The sequence below is a fragment of the Rhinopithecus bieti genome, unplaced genomic scaffold (assembly GCF_001698545.2).
Source record: "Rhinopithecus bieti isolate Rb0 unplaced genomic scaffold, ASM169854v2 scaffold_10589, whole genome shotgun sequence".
NCBI lineage: Eukaryota > Metazoa > Chordata > Mammalia > Primates > Cercopithecidae > Rhinopithecus > Rhinopithecus bieti.
In genome coordinates this window covers 2780173-2798017 of record NW_016807065.1, presented here as the reverse complement: position 1 = coordinate 2798017, position 17845 = coordinate 2780173, and the positions used below count along the sequence as shown (strand labels likewise).

The following is a 17845-nucleotide window of genomic DNA, read 5'->3' as shown; positions in this document are numbered from 1 at the left end:
TGGTAGTACAAATAGTCAAGGATAGTATTTGCCTTGTGCCAGACAGCATTCCAGAATGTTCTTCATCACAGCCAACCCCCAGAGAGGGCATTACTGGCTTTTTGTGTTTGTGGGTTTTCGTTTTGAGGCAGGATCTCACTGTCACCCCGGCTGGAGTGCAGTGGCACAGTCACAGCTCACTGCAGTCTAGAATTCCTGGGCGCAAGCGATCCTCCTGCCTCAGCCCCCCACGTAGCTGGGAGCACAGGCGTGCACCATGCTTGACTAATTTTTTATTTTTTGTAAAAATGGGGTTTTGCTGTGTTGCCCAGACTGGTCTCAAACTCCTGGGCTCAAGCAGTCTTCCCATTCTGTCAGTGACAGGTGGCCACTCTGTCACCTTGCCACCTCAGCCTCCCAAAGTGCTGGGATTACACGTGTGAGCCACTGTGCCCAGCCAGCAGACACTACTATGATCCCCATCCTACAGATGGGGGAAACGGAGGCAAGGTGCTGTTAGGTCCCTCGCTCTGAATCTCGGAGGTGGGAGTTTGAGCCCGGGCAGCGTGGCTGCAATGTCTGTTCCTAGCACACCTGCCCTCTCTGCCCCAGGACATGTGGCTGATGGAGTCGTCGATGTGGATTCAAGGGGTAGAGAGGGAGGAGAGGAGGTGAAGGTGGCACGCATTGACGGCTCTTTTGAGTTTCCACAAATACTTGTTTCCTGGGGAGTCTTTCCTTTTAGATGTCTGCTACTCCACCTGGCACCTGTTCAATAAGCACCAGGGAATGGAAAGGCCTCCCCCTTCATTTCTGCATTGCAGGTGTGTCTGCTCTCCGGTCCCCAGCAGGCCCCTCACCCCAGGTGCACCCACACTCGGCCCCAATACCCCAGATGTACCCACACTCGGCCTCTGTACCCCAGATGCACCCACACTCGGCCTCTGTACACCGATGTATCCACACTTGGCCCCTGCACCCCAGGTGTGTCCACACTCGGCCTCTGCACCCTGGGTGCGCCTGCACTTGGCCCCCGCATCCCGGGTGCACCCACACTCGGCCTCTGCACCCTGGGTGCGCCCGCACTCGGCCCCCGCATCCCGGGTGCGCCCACACTTGGCCCCTGCACCCTAGGTGTACCCACACTTGGCCCCCACACCCCAGATGCACCCACACTTGCCCCCAGCACCCCAGTGCACCCACACTCAGACGCTACAACCCAGATGTACCCATACTCAGTCCCCACACCCCAGGCACACCTGCAGCTCCTTCGCCACAGCCTGGACAACCCATCCCACCATGAAGGGAACTCCCGGCCTCCAGCCTGTCTCAGAAGGACCCCTCTCTCCCTCTCTCCCTACCCTTGCCTGCTGCAGGACAGGCACCGCCCTAGTCTTGCCCTCAAACCCACCCTCCTTCAAAACCCTTTTCCCTTGAAGGGTTTCCTTTTCTCCATCGAGCCACCCTAGCCTGAACCTCATAGAGGATTCTCCCACACACTCCAGACCTGCCGTCTCGAACACTGAATTGCGGAGGGCATGTTGCAGTCACTTGGGAAGGTGTCGGGCAGGGCGCTTTTTCCCAGGACAGACTTCTGAACCCCGAGCCCATGCAGGTGGCACTTACCTCTTCTGCATCTGTGTTTTGAATACACACACTCCACCATAGGAAGCTGCCTGGAGGGTACACCCACACTCGGGCTCTGTACCCCAGATACACCCACACTCGGGCTCTGTACCCCAGATATACCCACACTTGGCCTCTGTACCCCAGATATACCCACACTCGGGCTCTGTACCCCAGATACACCCACACTCGGGCTCTGTACCCCAGATACACCCACACTCGGGCTCTGTACCCCAGATACACCCACACTCGGGCTCTGTACCCCAGATGTACTCACACTTGGCCCGCATACCCCAGGTGTGCCCACACTCAGCCTCCACATCCACACCCGGCTGCCGCACCCCAGGTGCACCCACACTCAGCCCCTGCACCCACACTAAGCCCCGATGATAGCCTCAGGCCAACTGAGCTCTCAGAGATTGGCAACTAATCAAAAAAGGCCAGCCATATATATATATATATTTTAGAGATGGGGTCTTGCTGTATTGTCCAGGCTGGTCTTGAACTCCTGGGCTCAAGTGATCCTCCTGCTCCAGCCTCGTAAGTAGAGGTGGGACTGGGACTCCAGGTGTATGCCACCATTCCCAGCTGAGCAATTATTATTTTGAGACAGGGTCTTGCTCTGTTGCCCAGGCTGGAGTACAGTGGCACAATCTTGACTCACTGCAACCTCCACCTACCCAGTTCAAGCGATTCTCATGCCTCAGCCTCCTGAGTAGTAGCTGGGACTACAGGCATGTGCCATCACATTCAGCTAATTTTTATATTTCTAGTAGAGACAGGGTTTCACCACATTGCCCAGGCTGGTCTCAAACTCCCAACCTCAGGTGATCCTCCCGCCTCAGCCTCCCAAAGTGCTGGGATTCCAGGCATGAGACCCTGCGCCCGGCCTGTTTGGCTTATTTTTAAGTCACTTGCTTTTCATTTTTTCCAGAGCATTTGACTCTGTTTCGTAGAAACACTCCACTCTTTTTTGCACCTGTGCATTCATGAGTTTAGGTGGCGCTTTGTCGCTCAAGTGCGTAACTGTGATGGCAGGCAGCGATGGCGCACACAGCCCTGGGAACAAACAGTGATGGCTCTGGGTAAGCACGGTTTGCAGGCAGACAGCTGCAGAGGGCACGTGGCCCTGCCCTGAGTCACACTTGTGGAGAGGAGACATTATAGCGTGAGCCTGTCTGACGTAAGAGTCTTAAGACGCCATCTGCTGTGCTGGTTCACCTGGGATGGATGGCAGACAGCTCTGTTCAAAACTGCCTTTTGTTTTTTGTTTTTGTTTCAAAACAGTCTTGCTCTGTCGCCCAGGCTGGAGTGCAGTGGTGTGATGACGGCTCACTGCAGCCTCCCCCTTCCAGGCTCAAGTGGTTCTTCTACCTCAGCCTCCTGAATAGCTGGGTCTACAGGCACGTGACACCGCACCCAGCTAATTTTTGTATTTTTTGTAGGGACAGGGTCGCACTGTGTTGTTCAGGCTGGTCTCAAACTCCTGGGCCCAAGCGATCTGCCCACCTCAGCCTCCAAATGCCGTTCCTCAGGATTCTGTCTTTGACTGCAGTCGACCCTTGAACAGCATGGGTTTCAGCTGCGTGGGTCCAGTTACACACAGACTTTTTTTCCAGTCAATACAGTCGGCCCTCTGCAGCCACAGGTTCTGCTTCTGCAACCAAAGGGGATCAAAAATACAGGATCAAAAATACAGCGTTCTCAGGATGAAAACGTGCGGATTCGGAGGGCCGACTTTTCTCATGTGCAGGACAACTGTACCCTCCTCTTCTTTTCTGCTTCTGTACAGGGATTGCTCCCAAATAGATATCCCCAGCCTTGGCCGGTTGCAATGGCTCACATCTGTAATCCCAGCACTTTGGGAGGCCAAGGCAGGTGGATCACCTGAGGTCAGGAGTTCAAGACCAGCCTGGCCAACATGGTGAAACCCCGTCTCTACTAAAAATACAAAAATTAGCCAGGCATGGTGGTGCACGCCTGTAATCCCAGCTACTTGGGAGGTTGAGACAGGAGGATCACTTGAACCCAGAAGGCAGAGGCTGTAGTGAGCTGAGATGGTACCACTGCACTCCAGCCTGGGCAACAGAGTGACACCCCTCCTCTAGATAGATAGATAGATAGATACCCCTCCTCTAGATAGATAGATAGATAGATAGATAGATAGATAGATAGATAGATAGATAGATAGATAGATATCCCCAGCCTTGATGATGACCCTGACTCCACGCATGTCTCAACAGCCTTCAGGACTTCTGAGCAGAGTGTCCTGGGTGGCATTTCAGACTGACCGTGTCTGCTAGGAGAGCTGTTGTTCTTTTTCCCACCTCTGTCCCCTTCTCCCTTCCTTCTTCCAGGTCCCACCTCAGTAGCCCAAACCAGACATCTTCGTCATCCTGGCCTCCTCCATCTGCATCCTTGTTTACCAGGGCACCAAGCCCTGCTGGTTCTGCCTCTGACCTCCTATCCCGACTTTTCACCCTCTGCCTTCCTTAAGGACTTTGTCACCTCGCACTTAGGCTGCCAAACTGGTTCCCTGCCTCTGTCATCTCTCTGTCCCATCTAATCATTTGCCTCTCCTATCACTGGTTACCTCTGTAATGCAGGTCTAATCATGCCTCTCCCTGCCTAAAACCTTCCCCTGGCTCCCATTTTGGAAGAGTGCCGTAAGACAGCATGTAAAATGCCACACATGCCACGCCCAGCCTGCATTTAATCTTCATCTCCCGCCACACTCTTCTGGCACTGCCTGCCTGCCCAGCTCCTGCCCATGGCTCCCCCCATCCCCTTGTCCTACAACCACCTTCCCCACAATATGCCATCATCCCCCTGTTAATGCCTCTGCCCTTGCCCACTGTCCTCTCCTGGAATGACCTTCTCTTATCCTTCATTCTTCTAATGACCTCCTATTCATCCCTCAAAACCCAGTGCAAAGGATCCCATGACCTTCTGCCTCCAGGCAAAATGACTCACCTTCCTCCTCAAGCCACCCCAGCTCCCACTATTGGCGATCCCATCATCCTTTGCTAACACATTACCTCCTGGATCACCTGGGCTCCTCTGAACTGGAGACCTCCTCTCAAACATCGCATCATCAGTCCCACAACAAAATGTGTTCTAACTTCTTTTCTTTTCTTTTTCTTTTTGAGATGGAGTCTCACTCTGTCACCCAGGCTGGAGTGCAGTGGCATGATCTCAGCTCACTGCAGTCTTTGCTTCCCAGGTTCAAGCAATTCTCCGGCCTCAGCCTCCCAAGTAGCTGGGATTACAGGTGCACACCACCACACCCAGCTAGTTTTTGTATTTTTAGCAGAGATGGGGTTTCACCATGTTGGCCAGGCTGGTGTCAAACTCCTGATCTCAAGTGATCCGCCCATCTTGGCCTCCCAAAGTGCTGGGATTACAGGCATAAACCACCCCGCCCGGCTGTTTTAACTTTTCTAAACAAATGTGTAAATAATTTTTCTTTGGAAACATGGCTCATGGGTCACCAGTGACTGTCTGGCCAGCCCAGGGATTAACAGCCAAGAGGAGCTAAGCCCCAGTTCCTCCTTGTTCCAGTGTGCTGGCGTTTCATGGATTATTACTGAGCCCATTTGCACGGTCCTGTCTGCGTTCAGGAGAATGTTGTCCTATCTTTCTTCAGTTAGCTGTTTGAGTATTTGGGTTGGGCGTAAGGGAGCTGACAGTTGGCCCCTTGCTCTGTTCTCAGATTCTTGAGGTTTATTTCCCCATTGAATTGTCCTAACAGTCCTATGAGGTGGGTGCTGTTTATTGCTCCTGCACAGATGACTAAACAATCTCAGGGGAACCAGGTCTTTAATTGACCATGATCACAAAGGTAGTAAAAGCACGTGGCAGCACTTTGGGAGGCTGAGGCGAGCAGATCACTTGAGGCCAGGAGTTTGAGACCATCCTGGCCAACATAGTGAAACTCCTTCTCTACTACAAATAGAAAAAATTAGCCGAGCGTGGTGATGCATGGCCGTAATCCCAGCTACTGGGGAGGCTGAGGCACGAGAATCGCTTGAACCAACCCAGGAGGCAGAGGTTGCGCCACCTCACTCTAGCCTGGGTGACAGAGCGCGAGACTCTATCTCAAAAAAAAAAAAGCATGTGGCAGAATAAGATTCAAACCCCTGTTCTACCTGATGCCAGAGCCTGGGTTTTGGAAGAGAAATGTCATGTATCAAGATGCCCCTAATTCTACAGCCCCCACCCCCACACTTGGGAAAGGAAACAGAGGAAGTGGGTCTAGTATTCAATAGAAGCAGGCTGTGTGTTCTAGTAGATCTAGTAGAAGTGGATCCAGAAGTGGATCTCATAGAAGCAAGCCATCTGAAAACTGACACCCTATTGATATGGGGTGGCATCAAAAATGGTGGCCATCCACCTTGAGGTTTTTACTTTATTTATTTATTTATTTATTTATTTATTTATTTATTTATTTTGAGATGGAGTCTTGCTCTTTTTGCCCAGGCTGGAGTGCAGTGGCGCGATCTTGGCTCAATGCAACCTCCACCTCCGGGTTCAAGCAGTTCTCCTTCCTCAGCCTCCCAAGTAGCTGGGATTGCAGGCATGTGCCACCACACCCGGCTAATTTTGCATATTCAGTAGAGACAGGGTTTCTCCATGTTGGTCAGGCTGGTCTCGAACTCCTCACCCCAGGTGATCCGCCCACGTCAGCCTCCCAAAGTGCTGGGATTACAAGCATGAGCCACCACGCCAGGCTGGAGTTTCTTTCTTGAGCCAGATTTTCCTGCACGGTTACACTTATTAGCAGAGTCCTTGGGAAAAGCAATTTGGTAATGCAAGTCTAAAAATCAGAAAGGATTTGTAACCTCTGCATCCAAAATCTCGTCTCACAGAGACTCATGTATGAAATTAGAATGTATCGAATGTCTAACAGCAGGGAAATTATTAAAGCAGTACTTACAAAGCCCATAGCAATGTGAAATATTCGTGTGTTCCCTGCAACTACAACTGAACATATACACCCATGTCAATAGAGATGGGGGCATAGAGACATTTATAACTGATGGTAAGAGTGCTGGTCGATTTTAATTTAATTTTAAATTTTAGTTCACTCTTGTACTATTCATTAAGAAGGCTCAAATTTAGGCCGGGTACGGTGGCTCACGCCTGTAACCTCAGCACTTTGGGAGTCCAAGGCGGGCAGATCACGAGGTCAGGAGATCGAGACCATCCTGGTCAACATGGTGAAACTTTGTCTCCACTGAAAATACAAAACTTTGCCAGGCATGGTGGCAGGTACCTGTAATCCCAGCGACTCGGGAGGCTGAGGCAGGAGAATCGCTGGAACCTGAGAGGCGGAGGTTGCAGTGAGCTGAGATCGCGCCATTGCACTCCAGCCTGGTGACACAGCGAGACTCCATCCCCTACCCGCCCCCCAAAAAAGGCTCAAATTCAGGTAACAGTGCTATAGGTGACATTTTTTCATGAGCCTTATCAGTATTTCATGAGAACCATTTCTTATCAGCCAGGAATCTTTGCAGATGAAGAGTTTGTACCACATTTGTACTTTTTTAAGACCATAACATGCAGCCAACTGGTTTTATGCCCAAGAATGTTCCATTTTGTTCCCCTTTTTTTTTTCTAATCCCCCTAAGGTGTCTCACCTAGAGCAGTTTGCCTTAGTTCTTATCTTTATTAAACAAGAGTAGGGCTCTGGCTTGGTCTTACACATTTAGAGAAATGCCTTCTATATCAATGGAAAAAAGCTGGGGATCTCCCCCTGCTCCCCTACAAAAAAACACAAACCTTTGGAGTTAAAGCTTATTAAGAATGGACCAGGCGCAGTGGTTCACGCCTGTAATCCCAGCACTTTGGGAGGCCGAGGCGGGCGGATCAGGAGGTCAGGAGATGGAGACCATCCTGGCTAACATAGTGAAACCCCGTCTCTACTAAAAATACAAAAAATTAAACTGGGCGTGGTGGCAGGGGCCTGTAGTCCCAGCTACTCCGGAGGCTGAGGCAGGAGAGTGGTGTGAACCTGGGAGGCGAGCTTGCAGTGAGCTGAGATCATGCCACTGCACTCTAGCCTGGGCAACAGAGTGAAACTCTGTCTCAAAGAAAAAGAATAGGCCAGGCGCAGTGGTTCACACCTGTAATCCCAGCAATTCGAGAGGCCAAGGTGGGCGGAGCACAAGGTCAGGAGTTCGAGACCAGCCTGGCCAACATGGTGAAACTCCATCTCTACTAAAAATACAAAAATTAGCCGGGCATGGTGGTGGGCACCTGTAATCCCAGCTACTTGGGAGGCTGAAGCAGGAGAATTGCTTAAACCTGGGAGGCGGAGATTGCAGTGAGCCGAGATCGCGCCACTGTACTCCAGCCTGGGTGTCAGAGACTCCATCTCAAAAAAAAAAAAAAAATGCTTATTAAGAATGATGGGAGGCCAGGCACAGTGGTTCATGCCTATAATCTCAGCACTTTGGGAGACCAAGGCAGGAGAATCTCTTGAGGTTAGGAGTTCAAGACCAGTCTGGGCAACATAGCAACACCCTGTCTCTACAAAACACATAAAAATTAGCCAGGCACAGTGGTGTGTGCCTGTAGTCCCAGCTACTCAGGAGGCTGAGGCAGGAGGATTGCTGGAACTCAGGAGTTCAAGGCTACAGTGACCTATAAATACACCACTGCACTCCAGCCTGGGCAACAGAGGGAGACCCTGTCTCAAAAAATAAAATAAAATAGGAAATTAGCCGGACTTGGTGGCACATGCCTGTATGTAGTCCCAACTACTTGGGAGGCTGAGGCAGGAGGATTGCTAGAATCTAGGAGTTGGATACTGTGGTGAGCCATGATTGCACCACTGCACTCTAGCCTGGTCAACAGAGCAAGACCCTGTCTCAGAAAAGAAAAAAAGCACCAAAGAATGAGTCAGGCATGGTGGCTCATGCCTGTAATCCCAACGCTTTGGGAGGCTGAGGCGGGTGGATCACCTGAGGTCAGCAGTTTGAGACCAGCCTGGCAACATGACGAAACCCGTCTCTACTAAAAATACAAAAATTAGCCGGGCATGGTGGAGCGTGCCTGTCATCCCAGCTACTCGAGAGGCTGAGGCAGGAGAATTGCCTGAACCTGGGAGGCGGAGGTTGCAGTGAGCTGAGATTGCACCACCACACTCCAGCCCGGTGACAGTGTGTGACTCCGTCTCAAAAAAAAAAAAAGAAAAAAGAAAAAAAGCACCAAAGAACGATGAGAATTTACTCTTAGGCGGTATACCAGACACCTAATCGACATCTAGTGATTTGGGCACCAAAATCTAGCTCTCTGGCTGCCTTTCCCACCTCCACCTCAGTTTTCCGCTTACGCAAAATCACGTAATATTTTCCTATGTCACAGAAATGCTGCTGCCCTGGATGAGAGAACGTGTGCTCAGAATGGAACATTCCCACCAGGATAAAGGCCTTAGGACGTGGATATTTCCAGCCAGCAGCAAGTGTGTTTTGTACTGTGAGGCATCCCTTACTCTTAGGATGAGACTGGTCCCAGGGGGAAAAACGGCTTCGATGGGTTGCCATAGAGAATGCGGTTTCTCACTGTGGACGCTTGAGTTCTTAGTTATGCAGTTATGCTGTCAAATATTCTAAAATCATAGGTTACCTCGCTGTGTTGAAAGGTTCTACAGAGCCTTCGGAATCTCAGAGAAAGTTAAGTTTGAATGATTGGGGTGGAGGAGCTTCGGGGTTAGAGATGACCCCGCCCTCCTTTTTCCCTCTCATAAGCTCGAGGTGGGGAAAACCCAAACCCCCACTGCAGGCAAGAAGGTGGTTCCGTCTGGCCTTTTTGCTGTCGCAGAACCTGCCAGGAAAGTCGCACACAGGATGTTTTAGGGCCCAATTCACTGCAGGCTTCTGGAGAGCCCCCAGTGAAGAAACGAGTCTCCCTAAGCTCAAATGTTGCCCCAGCAGCCTAACTTTTGCAAGCTGGGCCCAAGGGCAGGTGTGTCTACCCAGTACCCTGGAGGGGGGATGTGTGTGGGCCTGTCCAGGCACTGTCCAGAAAAAAAAAGGGCTGTCTTGGCCAGGCACAGTGGCTCTCGCTTATAATCCTAGCACTTTGGGAGGCCAAGGTGGCAGGATTGCCTGAGCACAGGAAGGAATTCAACATGCCTGAGCAACATAGCGAGACGCTGTCTCTACAGAAAATACAAAAATCAGCCAAGTGTGGGAGTGCCTGCCTGTAGTTCCAGCTACTTGGGAGGTTGAGGTGGGAGGATCACTGCACTGGAGCCCAGGAGGTCAAGGCTGCAGTGAGCTATGATCACGCCACTGCACTCCAACCTGGATGACAGAGTGAGACCCTGTCTCTAAAAAAAAAGGAAGGCCGGGCGTGGTGGCTCATGCCTGTAATCCCAACACTTTGGGAGGCTGAGGCAGGCAGATTGCTTGAGCTCAGGAGCTCAAGACCAGCCTGGGAAACATGGTGAAAGGCTGTCTCTACTAAAAATACAAAAATTAGGCCGGGCGCGGTGGCTCAAGCCTGTAATCCCAGCACTTTGGGAGGCCGAGGCGGGCGGATCACGAGGTCAGGAGATTGAGACCCTCCTGGCTAACACGGTGAAACCCCGTCTCTACTAAAATACAAAAAACTAACCGGGCGCGGTGGCGGGCACCTGTAGTCCCAGCTACTCGGAGGCTGAGGCGGGAGAATGGCGGGAACCCGGGAGGCGGAGCTTGCAGTGAGCCGAGATCGCGCCACTGCACTCCAGCCTGGGCGACACAGCGAGACTCCCGTCTCAAAAAAAGAATTGAAATAAAATAAAATAAAAAAATAAAATAAAAATACAAAAATTAGCCAGGTGTGATGGCACACGCCTGTAATCCCAGCTACTTGGGAGGCTGAAGCACAAGAATTGCTTGCATCTGGGAGGCAGAGTCTGTAGTGAGCCGAGATCACGCAACTGCACTCCAACCTGGATGACAGAGTGAGACTCTGTCTCAAAAAAGAAAAAGAGAGAGAGAGGAAAATGAAAATCAACTCTCTTGTAAAGGAATAGGAGTTTGTAACAGGTCAAACCTCTGGGCAAATATGTTCAGAACTTAAATAAACAGTGAGAAGAATAAGATGATAAAACCAGAAAGTAGCTCAACAGTTAATTCCTGCGGTCGTGTTGAGAATGTGTAAGGATTTTCGTGTTTATGTGAAACTGGGGGTGGGTGGTAGCTAAGTCGAAGAGTCATACAATTCCACTTAAGAAATAGCAGTGCTTAAAATGCATTTTTTTCAGGCAGTTTTTAACTCGATTTTCTTGGGTGAGTAACCCCTGGCTTTGCGAGGTAGTTTGTGTTCCCATCTGTCAGGCCAGGCACCCACCCGCTTGGTTCCTGGTTGTAGCCTTCCTTCACCTTCCAGCAGAGCCTAGTTGACCCCACAACCTGTTGCATGGATATTTTCTTTCTTCTGAAATGGACTCTCACTTCTCTCCCAGGCTGGAGTACAGTGGTACGATCACAGCTCACTGGAGCCTTGAACTACTGGCCTCAAATGACCTTCCCACCTTGGCCTTCTAAAGAGTTTTTTTTTTTTTTTTTTAAGTAGAACTTAAAATCCCGCCAAAGATAATGGCCCTGAAGGTGGCTGTTGTCTTTAATGGTTCAAGAGGCTGAGGCAGGAGGATCACTTGAGCCCAGGAGTTGGAGGCTACAGCGAGCTATGACCACGCCGCTGCACTCCAGCCTGGGCAACAGAGTGAGACTGTCAAAAAAAACGAAAGTGAAATGGCCGAGAAGGAGATTACTCTGGACTCCCGCAGGTCGCACCTTTGGGTGCCCTCCCTGATCTCTCTCCTCACTCTGCCCCGTGCCCTCCCCGACTGCACCCTTCGCCACAGGGCCGTGGTAGCCTGCATGGCTGTGTGCTCATGCCGCAACGGGCTGAGTGCGTAGATCTGATGTGACGCCAGTGCCTGGAGATGAACAGCACCTGACCCTTGCTCCCAGGGAGGTCAAGGTGCAGTGAGGCAGTGTGATAAAGTCATGAGCGTGGTGAGCTGTAAAGGAAGCCTGCAGGCCTAAGCCATGGGGCCCGAGGGCGGGGGTGCGTCATGCAGAAGGACTCTGACCTGGCCCCACAGCTGGACAGATAAGGGAGACGCCTTGAGCCAAGGGGCCCAGGCCTCTGAGGCTTCCTGGTATGGCATGTCAGTGTAGTTGGGATGCAGGGTACAAAACGTGGCAAGAGGTGAGGCCAGGGAGCGTCTGGACCCTGTAGATGGGGCGGGATGAGAATGGGTGAGTCTGGATGGGCAGCCACTCACGGTGATCTCGGCCTGGGCTAAGTGACCAGGGGTTAGCCCCAAAGCTCGTTTAAACAGACAGAAGGCTAGGTGCGGTGGCTTGTGCCTGTAATCCCAGCACTTTGGGAGGCCGAGGCGGGTGAATCACTTCAGGCGTTTGAGACCAGCTTGGCCAACATGGTGAAACCTCATCTCTACTAAAAATACAAAAATTACCTGGGCGTGGTGGCAGGTGCCTGTAATACCAGCTACTCGGGAGGCTGAGGAGGGAGAATCGCTTGAACCCAGGAGGCAGAGGTTGCAGTGAGCTGAGATCGCGCCACTGCACTCCAGCCTGGGCAACAGAGTGAAACTCTATCTCAAAAATAAATAAATAAAAATTTTAAGAAACAGGCAGAAGGCAGGACTGTGGCCGATTGGATTTCAAGGTGCAAGAGAAGTCATCGTCCCATAGGTGCCCCAAGCTGGGGCTCATGTCCCTGGCACTGAGGGAGGGCCCCACATCCGTAAGAGGAGGCTCTAGAAGATCCCACAGGAGGGGCCCAGAGGGCAGTGGCGTGCATGCCACAGAGAGGGCGCTGTCTCCGTGCCAGTGAGTTCTGGTTCTTTCTTAAGTCAGAGCACCCCTTGCATATGCCTTACCAAAACTCTGTCGTGTTTAACAAGCCTCAGTGCGTCCTGGAAGTACTTTTTTTTTTTAACTGATTCGTGCCTCAATAAACTTTTTTTTTTTTTTTAAGGAACCTATTGCTTGGGAATAATTTTCAATTTACGGAAAAGTTGCATAGATAGAAAAGAGAATATTCATGTAGCCCACACCCAGTTTCCCCTCACATTAATAACTGTTGACTAAACTCCCAGGCTTTATCCAAATTTCACTCATTTTTCTGCTCCAGAATCCAGCTCAGGCTACCACATTGCACTTGGTGGATTTAACTTTTGAGATACTTCCCTGTCTTTTTTTCTTTTCTTTTTTTTTTTTTAGACCGAGTCTTGCTCTGCCGCCCAGGCTGGAGTGCAGTGGCTGGATCTCAGCTCACTGCAAGCTCCGCCTCCTGGGTTTACGCCATTCTTCTGCCTCAGCCTCCCCAGTAGCTGGGGCTACAGGTGCCCGCCACGTCGCCCGGTTAGTTTTTTTTGTATTTTTTTAGTAGAGACGGGGGTTTCACCGTGTTAGCCAGGATGGTCTCGATCTCCTGACCTCGTGATCCGCCCGTCTTGGCCTCCCAAAGTGCTGGGATTACAGGCTTGAGCCACCGCGCCCAGCCTTTTCTTTTCTTTAAAAGAGATGAAGGCCTGCTCTGTCACCCAGGCTGGAGTGCAGTGGCATAATCATGGCTCACTGCAGCCTTGAGGTCCCAGGCTCAAGCGATCCTTCTGCCTCAGCCTCCCGAGCACCCAGGACTACAGGCATACACTACCATGCCTGGCTAATTTTTTTTTTTTTTTTTTTTTTTTTTTTTTTTTGGAGAGATGAAATCTCACCATGTTGGCCAGGCTGATCTCAAACTCTTGACCTCAAGTGATCCTCCCACCTCGGCCCCCCAAAGTGCTGGAATTATAGGCGTGAGCCACTGTACCCAAATATACAGCTCCCAAAATTAACACAGGCTAGGCATGGTGTTGCCTGTAATCCCAGCACTTTGGGAGGCTGAGGTGGGAGACAGCTAAAGCCTGGAGTTCAAGATCAGCCTTGGTAACATAGGGAGACCCTGTCTCTACAAAAATATCTAAAAAGTTAGCTGGGCATGGTGATATGCACCTAGAGTCCCAGCCACTTGGCAAGCTGAGGCCAGAAGACTGCTTGAGCCCAGGAATTCATAACTGTAGTAGGCTATGTCTGTGCCACTCTACTCCAGCCTGGATGACAGAGCGAGACGCTGTCTTCAAATAAATAAATAAATAAAATAGAACAATAATGCCCACATCCATAGACAATAAATAAATCAACTAACCAACCTCAACCTAAATGTTATACTTCATAACAAAAATGAATTCAAGCACTTTGTGAGGCCAAGGCAAGAGCATCACTTGAGTCCAGGAGTTCGAGACCAGCCTTGGCAACACAGCCAGATCCCATCTCTAAATTAGCCAGGAATGATAGCACACATCTGTGGTCCCAGCTACTCGGGAGGCTGAGGTGGGAGGATCACTCGAGACAAGGAGGTTGAGGCTGCAGTGAGCCGTGATAGTGCCTGTGCACTGTAGCCAGGGTGACAGAGTGAGACCCTGTTTCAAAACATTACAAAGATAAAATAACAGTAGTACCTACTGTTGAATCTCTGTGAGGACTGCAGGACTTAAGAAATACTAAGTGAGGCCAGGCACGGTGGCTCACCCCTGTAATCCCAACACTTTGGGAGGCCAAGGTGGGCGGATCACTTGAGGTCAGGCATTCGAAACCAGCCTGGCCAACGTGGTGAAACCCCATCTCTACTAAAAATATAAAAATTAGCCGGGCATGGATGTGGGCGACTGTAATCCCAGCTACTCAGGATGCTGAGGCAGGAGAATCGCTTGAACCCGGGAGGTGGAGGTTGCAGTGAGTCAAGATCATGCCACTGCACTCCAGCCTGGATGACAAAGTGAGACTCCATCTCAAAAAAAAAAGAAAGAAAGAATTATTAGGTCCTCAGGACCCAGCCTGGAACACAAGAAGCACTCAATAAGTAGGACCTGTTGCTACGAATTACCACATTTTTTTAAAATGGTATTTTGGGGGTTTGACATGTAGTTTGGAGTAGGAGGCTTTTTGATTTGTTTCTTGTTTGTGGATAGTACCAGGTTGGGGAGGAATATTCTGAGTCATACTTACCTTCTAAGCTGCAAGATGTCTTTTTAAATTTTTATTTCTCCCCAGAGGTGTGGGACGAAGGGGTTTTTTTCTTCCTCCTACCTTTTTATTCTTTTTAATACTATCTTGCTTGTGTAACATCAAAATGAGACAAGAAAGAGAAATCAATGAAGTCGCCTTCTCATCGATTTAGTCTATTCCCAGGTGGCTGAAAAGGCAGGAACTGTGAACTGAAAACTTCATCTGGCATCAGATTTTCTCTAATTGTCTCTCGAACACTCGCCGGTAAGCCAGTGCTTGCTAGAACTCTCTAGAGCCAGGTCGCACTCTCAGCCTAAAAGAAAAGTCTGGGCTGAAACAAAGAACAGAAGGATGGGTGGGGACAGAAAACCCCCTAAATGTGAGAAAAGAAGCCATGATTTCTGAGGCCAGGCCTTGAAACCGAGACACTTGTCTGGTTCACTTGTTTCTTTCTTTTTTTTTTTTTTTTTTTCACAGACAGGGTCTCGCTATGTCACTCAGGCTGGAGTACAGTGGTGCCATCATAGCTCACTGCAGTCTCGACATCCTGGGCTCAAGGGATCCTCCTGCCTCAGCCTCCCAAAGTACTCAGATTACAGACTTGAGCCACCACTCCCAGCCCCATGTGTTTCTTGAACAGTCCTTTGCAGAAAACTGTGGAGACTTAAGGACCAGGGCCCAGCTGCCTTTAAAGGATGGTTGGGGTGCCTTTACAAGTGAGAGGCTATATAGGGGTTGGGGTGCCTTTACAAGTGAGAGGCTATATAGGAATCTGCAATTTAGGCTTACAAATTGGCATTTCTAGAAGTCAGTGTGCCTCTAGATTATATATAAAAGACAATTTGAAACCAATTAAGACAGTCACTTAATATGTCATATCAGGGCCGGGTACAGTGGCTCATGTCTATAATCCCAGCACTTTGGGAAGCCAAAGTGGGAGGATCCCTTGAGGCCAGGTATTCAAGACCAGCCTGGGCAACATAATGAGACCCCCGTTGCTACAGAAAAATTTTAAATTAGCCGGGCATGGTGTCACGCACCTGTAATCCCAGCTACTCAGGAGGCTGAGGCGGGAGGGTCCTTTGAGCCCAGGAATTGGAGGCCTCAGTGAGCTATGATCATGCCACTGCACTCCAGCCTGGGTGATGGAGCGAGACTCTGTCTCTCTTAAAAAAAAAAAAAAAAAAAAGCAGGCTGGGCTCAGTGGCTCACTCCTGTAATCCCAGCACTTTGGGAGGCCTAGGTGGGTGGATCACCTGAGGTCAGGAGTGTGAGACCAGCCTGGCCAACATGGCGAAACTCCATCTCTACTAAAAATACAAAAATTAGCTGGGTGTGGTTGGACGCGCGTGTAGTCCTAGTTACTGGGGAGGCTGAGGCAGGAGAATCACTTGAAACCGGGAGGCGGGGTTGCAGTAAGCCAAGATTGCACCACTGCAGGGAGGTGAAGGTTGCAGTGAGCCAAGATTGTGCCACTACATTCCAGCCTGGGTGACAGATCAAGACTGTCTCAAAAAAAAAAAAAAGGTGTATCAGGATTTTCTTGAATATTACTTTGAACAGGCTAGTAACTACTCAGCCATTTTCATGTAATTTTTGGTGAGTCCTTTTCCTGTAAGACCTAATGAGGAGTGTCCTTGGATATCAGAGGACAAAGCCTGTGACTTACAGGATTTATGAGAGACTGAGTCACAAAGGAAGCACAGAGGCACTAGAAAAAGTCTGGGGTCGGCCAGGCACGGTGGCTCACGCCTGTAATCCCAGCACTTTGGGAGGCCGAGGCAGCCGGATCACGAGGTCAGGAGATCGAGACCATCCTGGCTAACATGGTGAAACCCCGTCTCTACTAAAATACAAAAAATTAGCCAGGCGTGGTGGCGGGCGCCTGTAGTCCCAGCTACTCGGGAGGCTGAGGCAGGAGAATGGCGTGAACCTAGAAGGCGGAGCTTGCAGTGAGCTGAGATTGCACCACTGCACTCCAGCCTGGGCGACAGAGTGAGACTCCGTCTCAAAAATAAAAATAATTTTAAAAAAGTCTGGGCTCTTAGGCTGGGTGTGGTGGCTCAGGCCTGTAATCCCAACACTTTGGAAGGCTGAGGCGGGTGGATCACTTGAGGCCAGGAATTTGAGACCAGCCTGGCCAACATGGAGAAAAACCATCTTTACAAAAAATACAAAAATAGCCAGACGTGGTGGCGGGCACCTGTAATTCCAGCTACTTGGGGAGCTGAGGCAGGAGAATCACTGGAACCCAGGAGGTAGAGGTTGCAGTGAGCCGAGATCGCGCCACTGCACTCCAGCCTGGGTGACAGAGTGAGATCTGTCTCATAAAAAGAAAAAGAAAGAAGAAGAAGAAGAAGAAAAGTATGGAATCTTGTGTCCTAGTAAAGTAATGCAGGTGGGATCCTGACACCCGTTACGGAAGCTTTGTCATCTAACTTGCTCAGAGATTGCTCTTGTTTTAGTGTTTTTTTTAAAAAAAAAAATTATAGAGACAGGGTCTCACTATGTTGCCCAGGCTGGTCTTGAACACCTAGCCTCAAGCGATCCTCCCACCTCAGCCTCCCAAAATTCTGGCATTACAGGCGTGAGCCACTGTGCCTGGCCAGAGACTACTCTTGAATTTATGAAATCAAGACAAAACCAGCTTTTAAAAATCACCCTGAGGATAGACCACTGTCTGTGTTTGTTGCTGAGAATAGGGTATATTTTTTCCCCCTCAGGTCAGAACTGTTTTGATTTTCACCGTTCACTTATTTCCATCCATCCTCCAGGTCCCCTTACAGAAAGAGCTCTGCTGCATACAGTGGCCACGGCGGGCCAGGTGCTCGCCAATCGATCGCACCTCTCAGCAGTGGGCAGGAGGCGCTAATTAGACTCTGAGTAGCTTTTGCAGCTGCACAGAAAGTGCTGGACAGCACAAGCTGAACCCCAAGCGCCATGGCTGTCTGCTGTAGGAAAAACCATAGCAGGAGATAAATATGTATCCCTGTCTCTCTCGGAGCCAAGAGCAGAGTGACTAATTCCCACCGTATGTTGAACTGCAAATCAGATATCTTGCTCTCCCCCCCGCAGAAGGAAGCCTGTCCGTCACAGGTGTGAATTTGTTGGTTGAGCAGGTTTATTGAGATGTAATTCACAGACCATACAATGCACCCATT

General features: G+C 50.2%; 1 protein-coding gene across 1 annotated transcript in view; it reads left to right on the top strand.

Moving 5' to 3' along the window:
• LOC108534551 (uncharacterized) overlaps nt 1–9690 on the top strand; it is a 48568-nt gene extending 38878 nt beyond the window's left edge. The window contains exon 4 of the mRNA XM_017880000.1: nt 8974–9690. Coding sequence (XP_017735489.1) covers nt 8974–9221 — 248 coding nt within the window. The 3' untranslated portion in view covers nt 9222–9690. The remainder of the gene's footprint in view (nt 1–8973) is intronic.
• The last annotated feature ends 8155 nt before the right edge of the window (nt 9691–17845 follow it).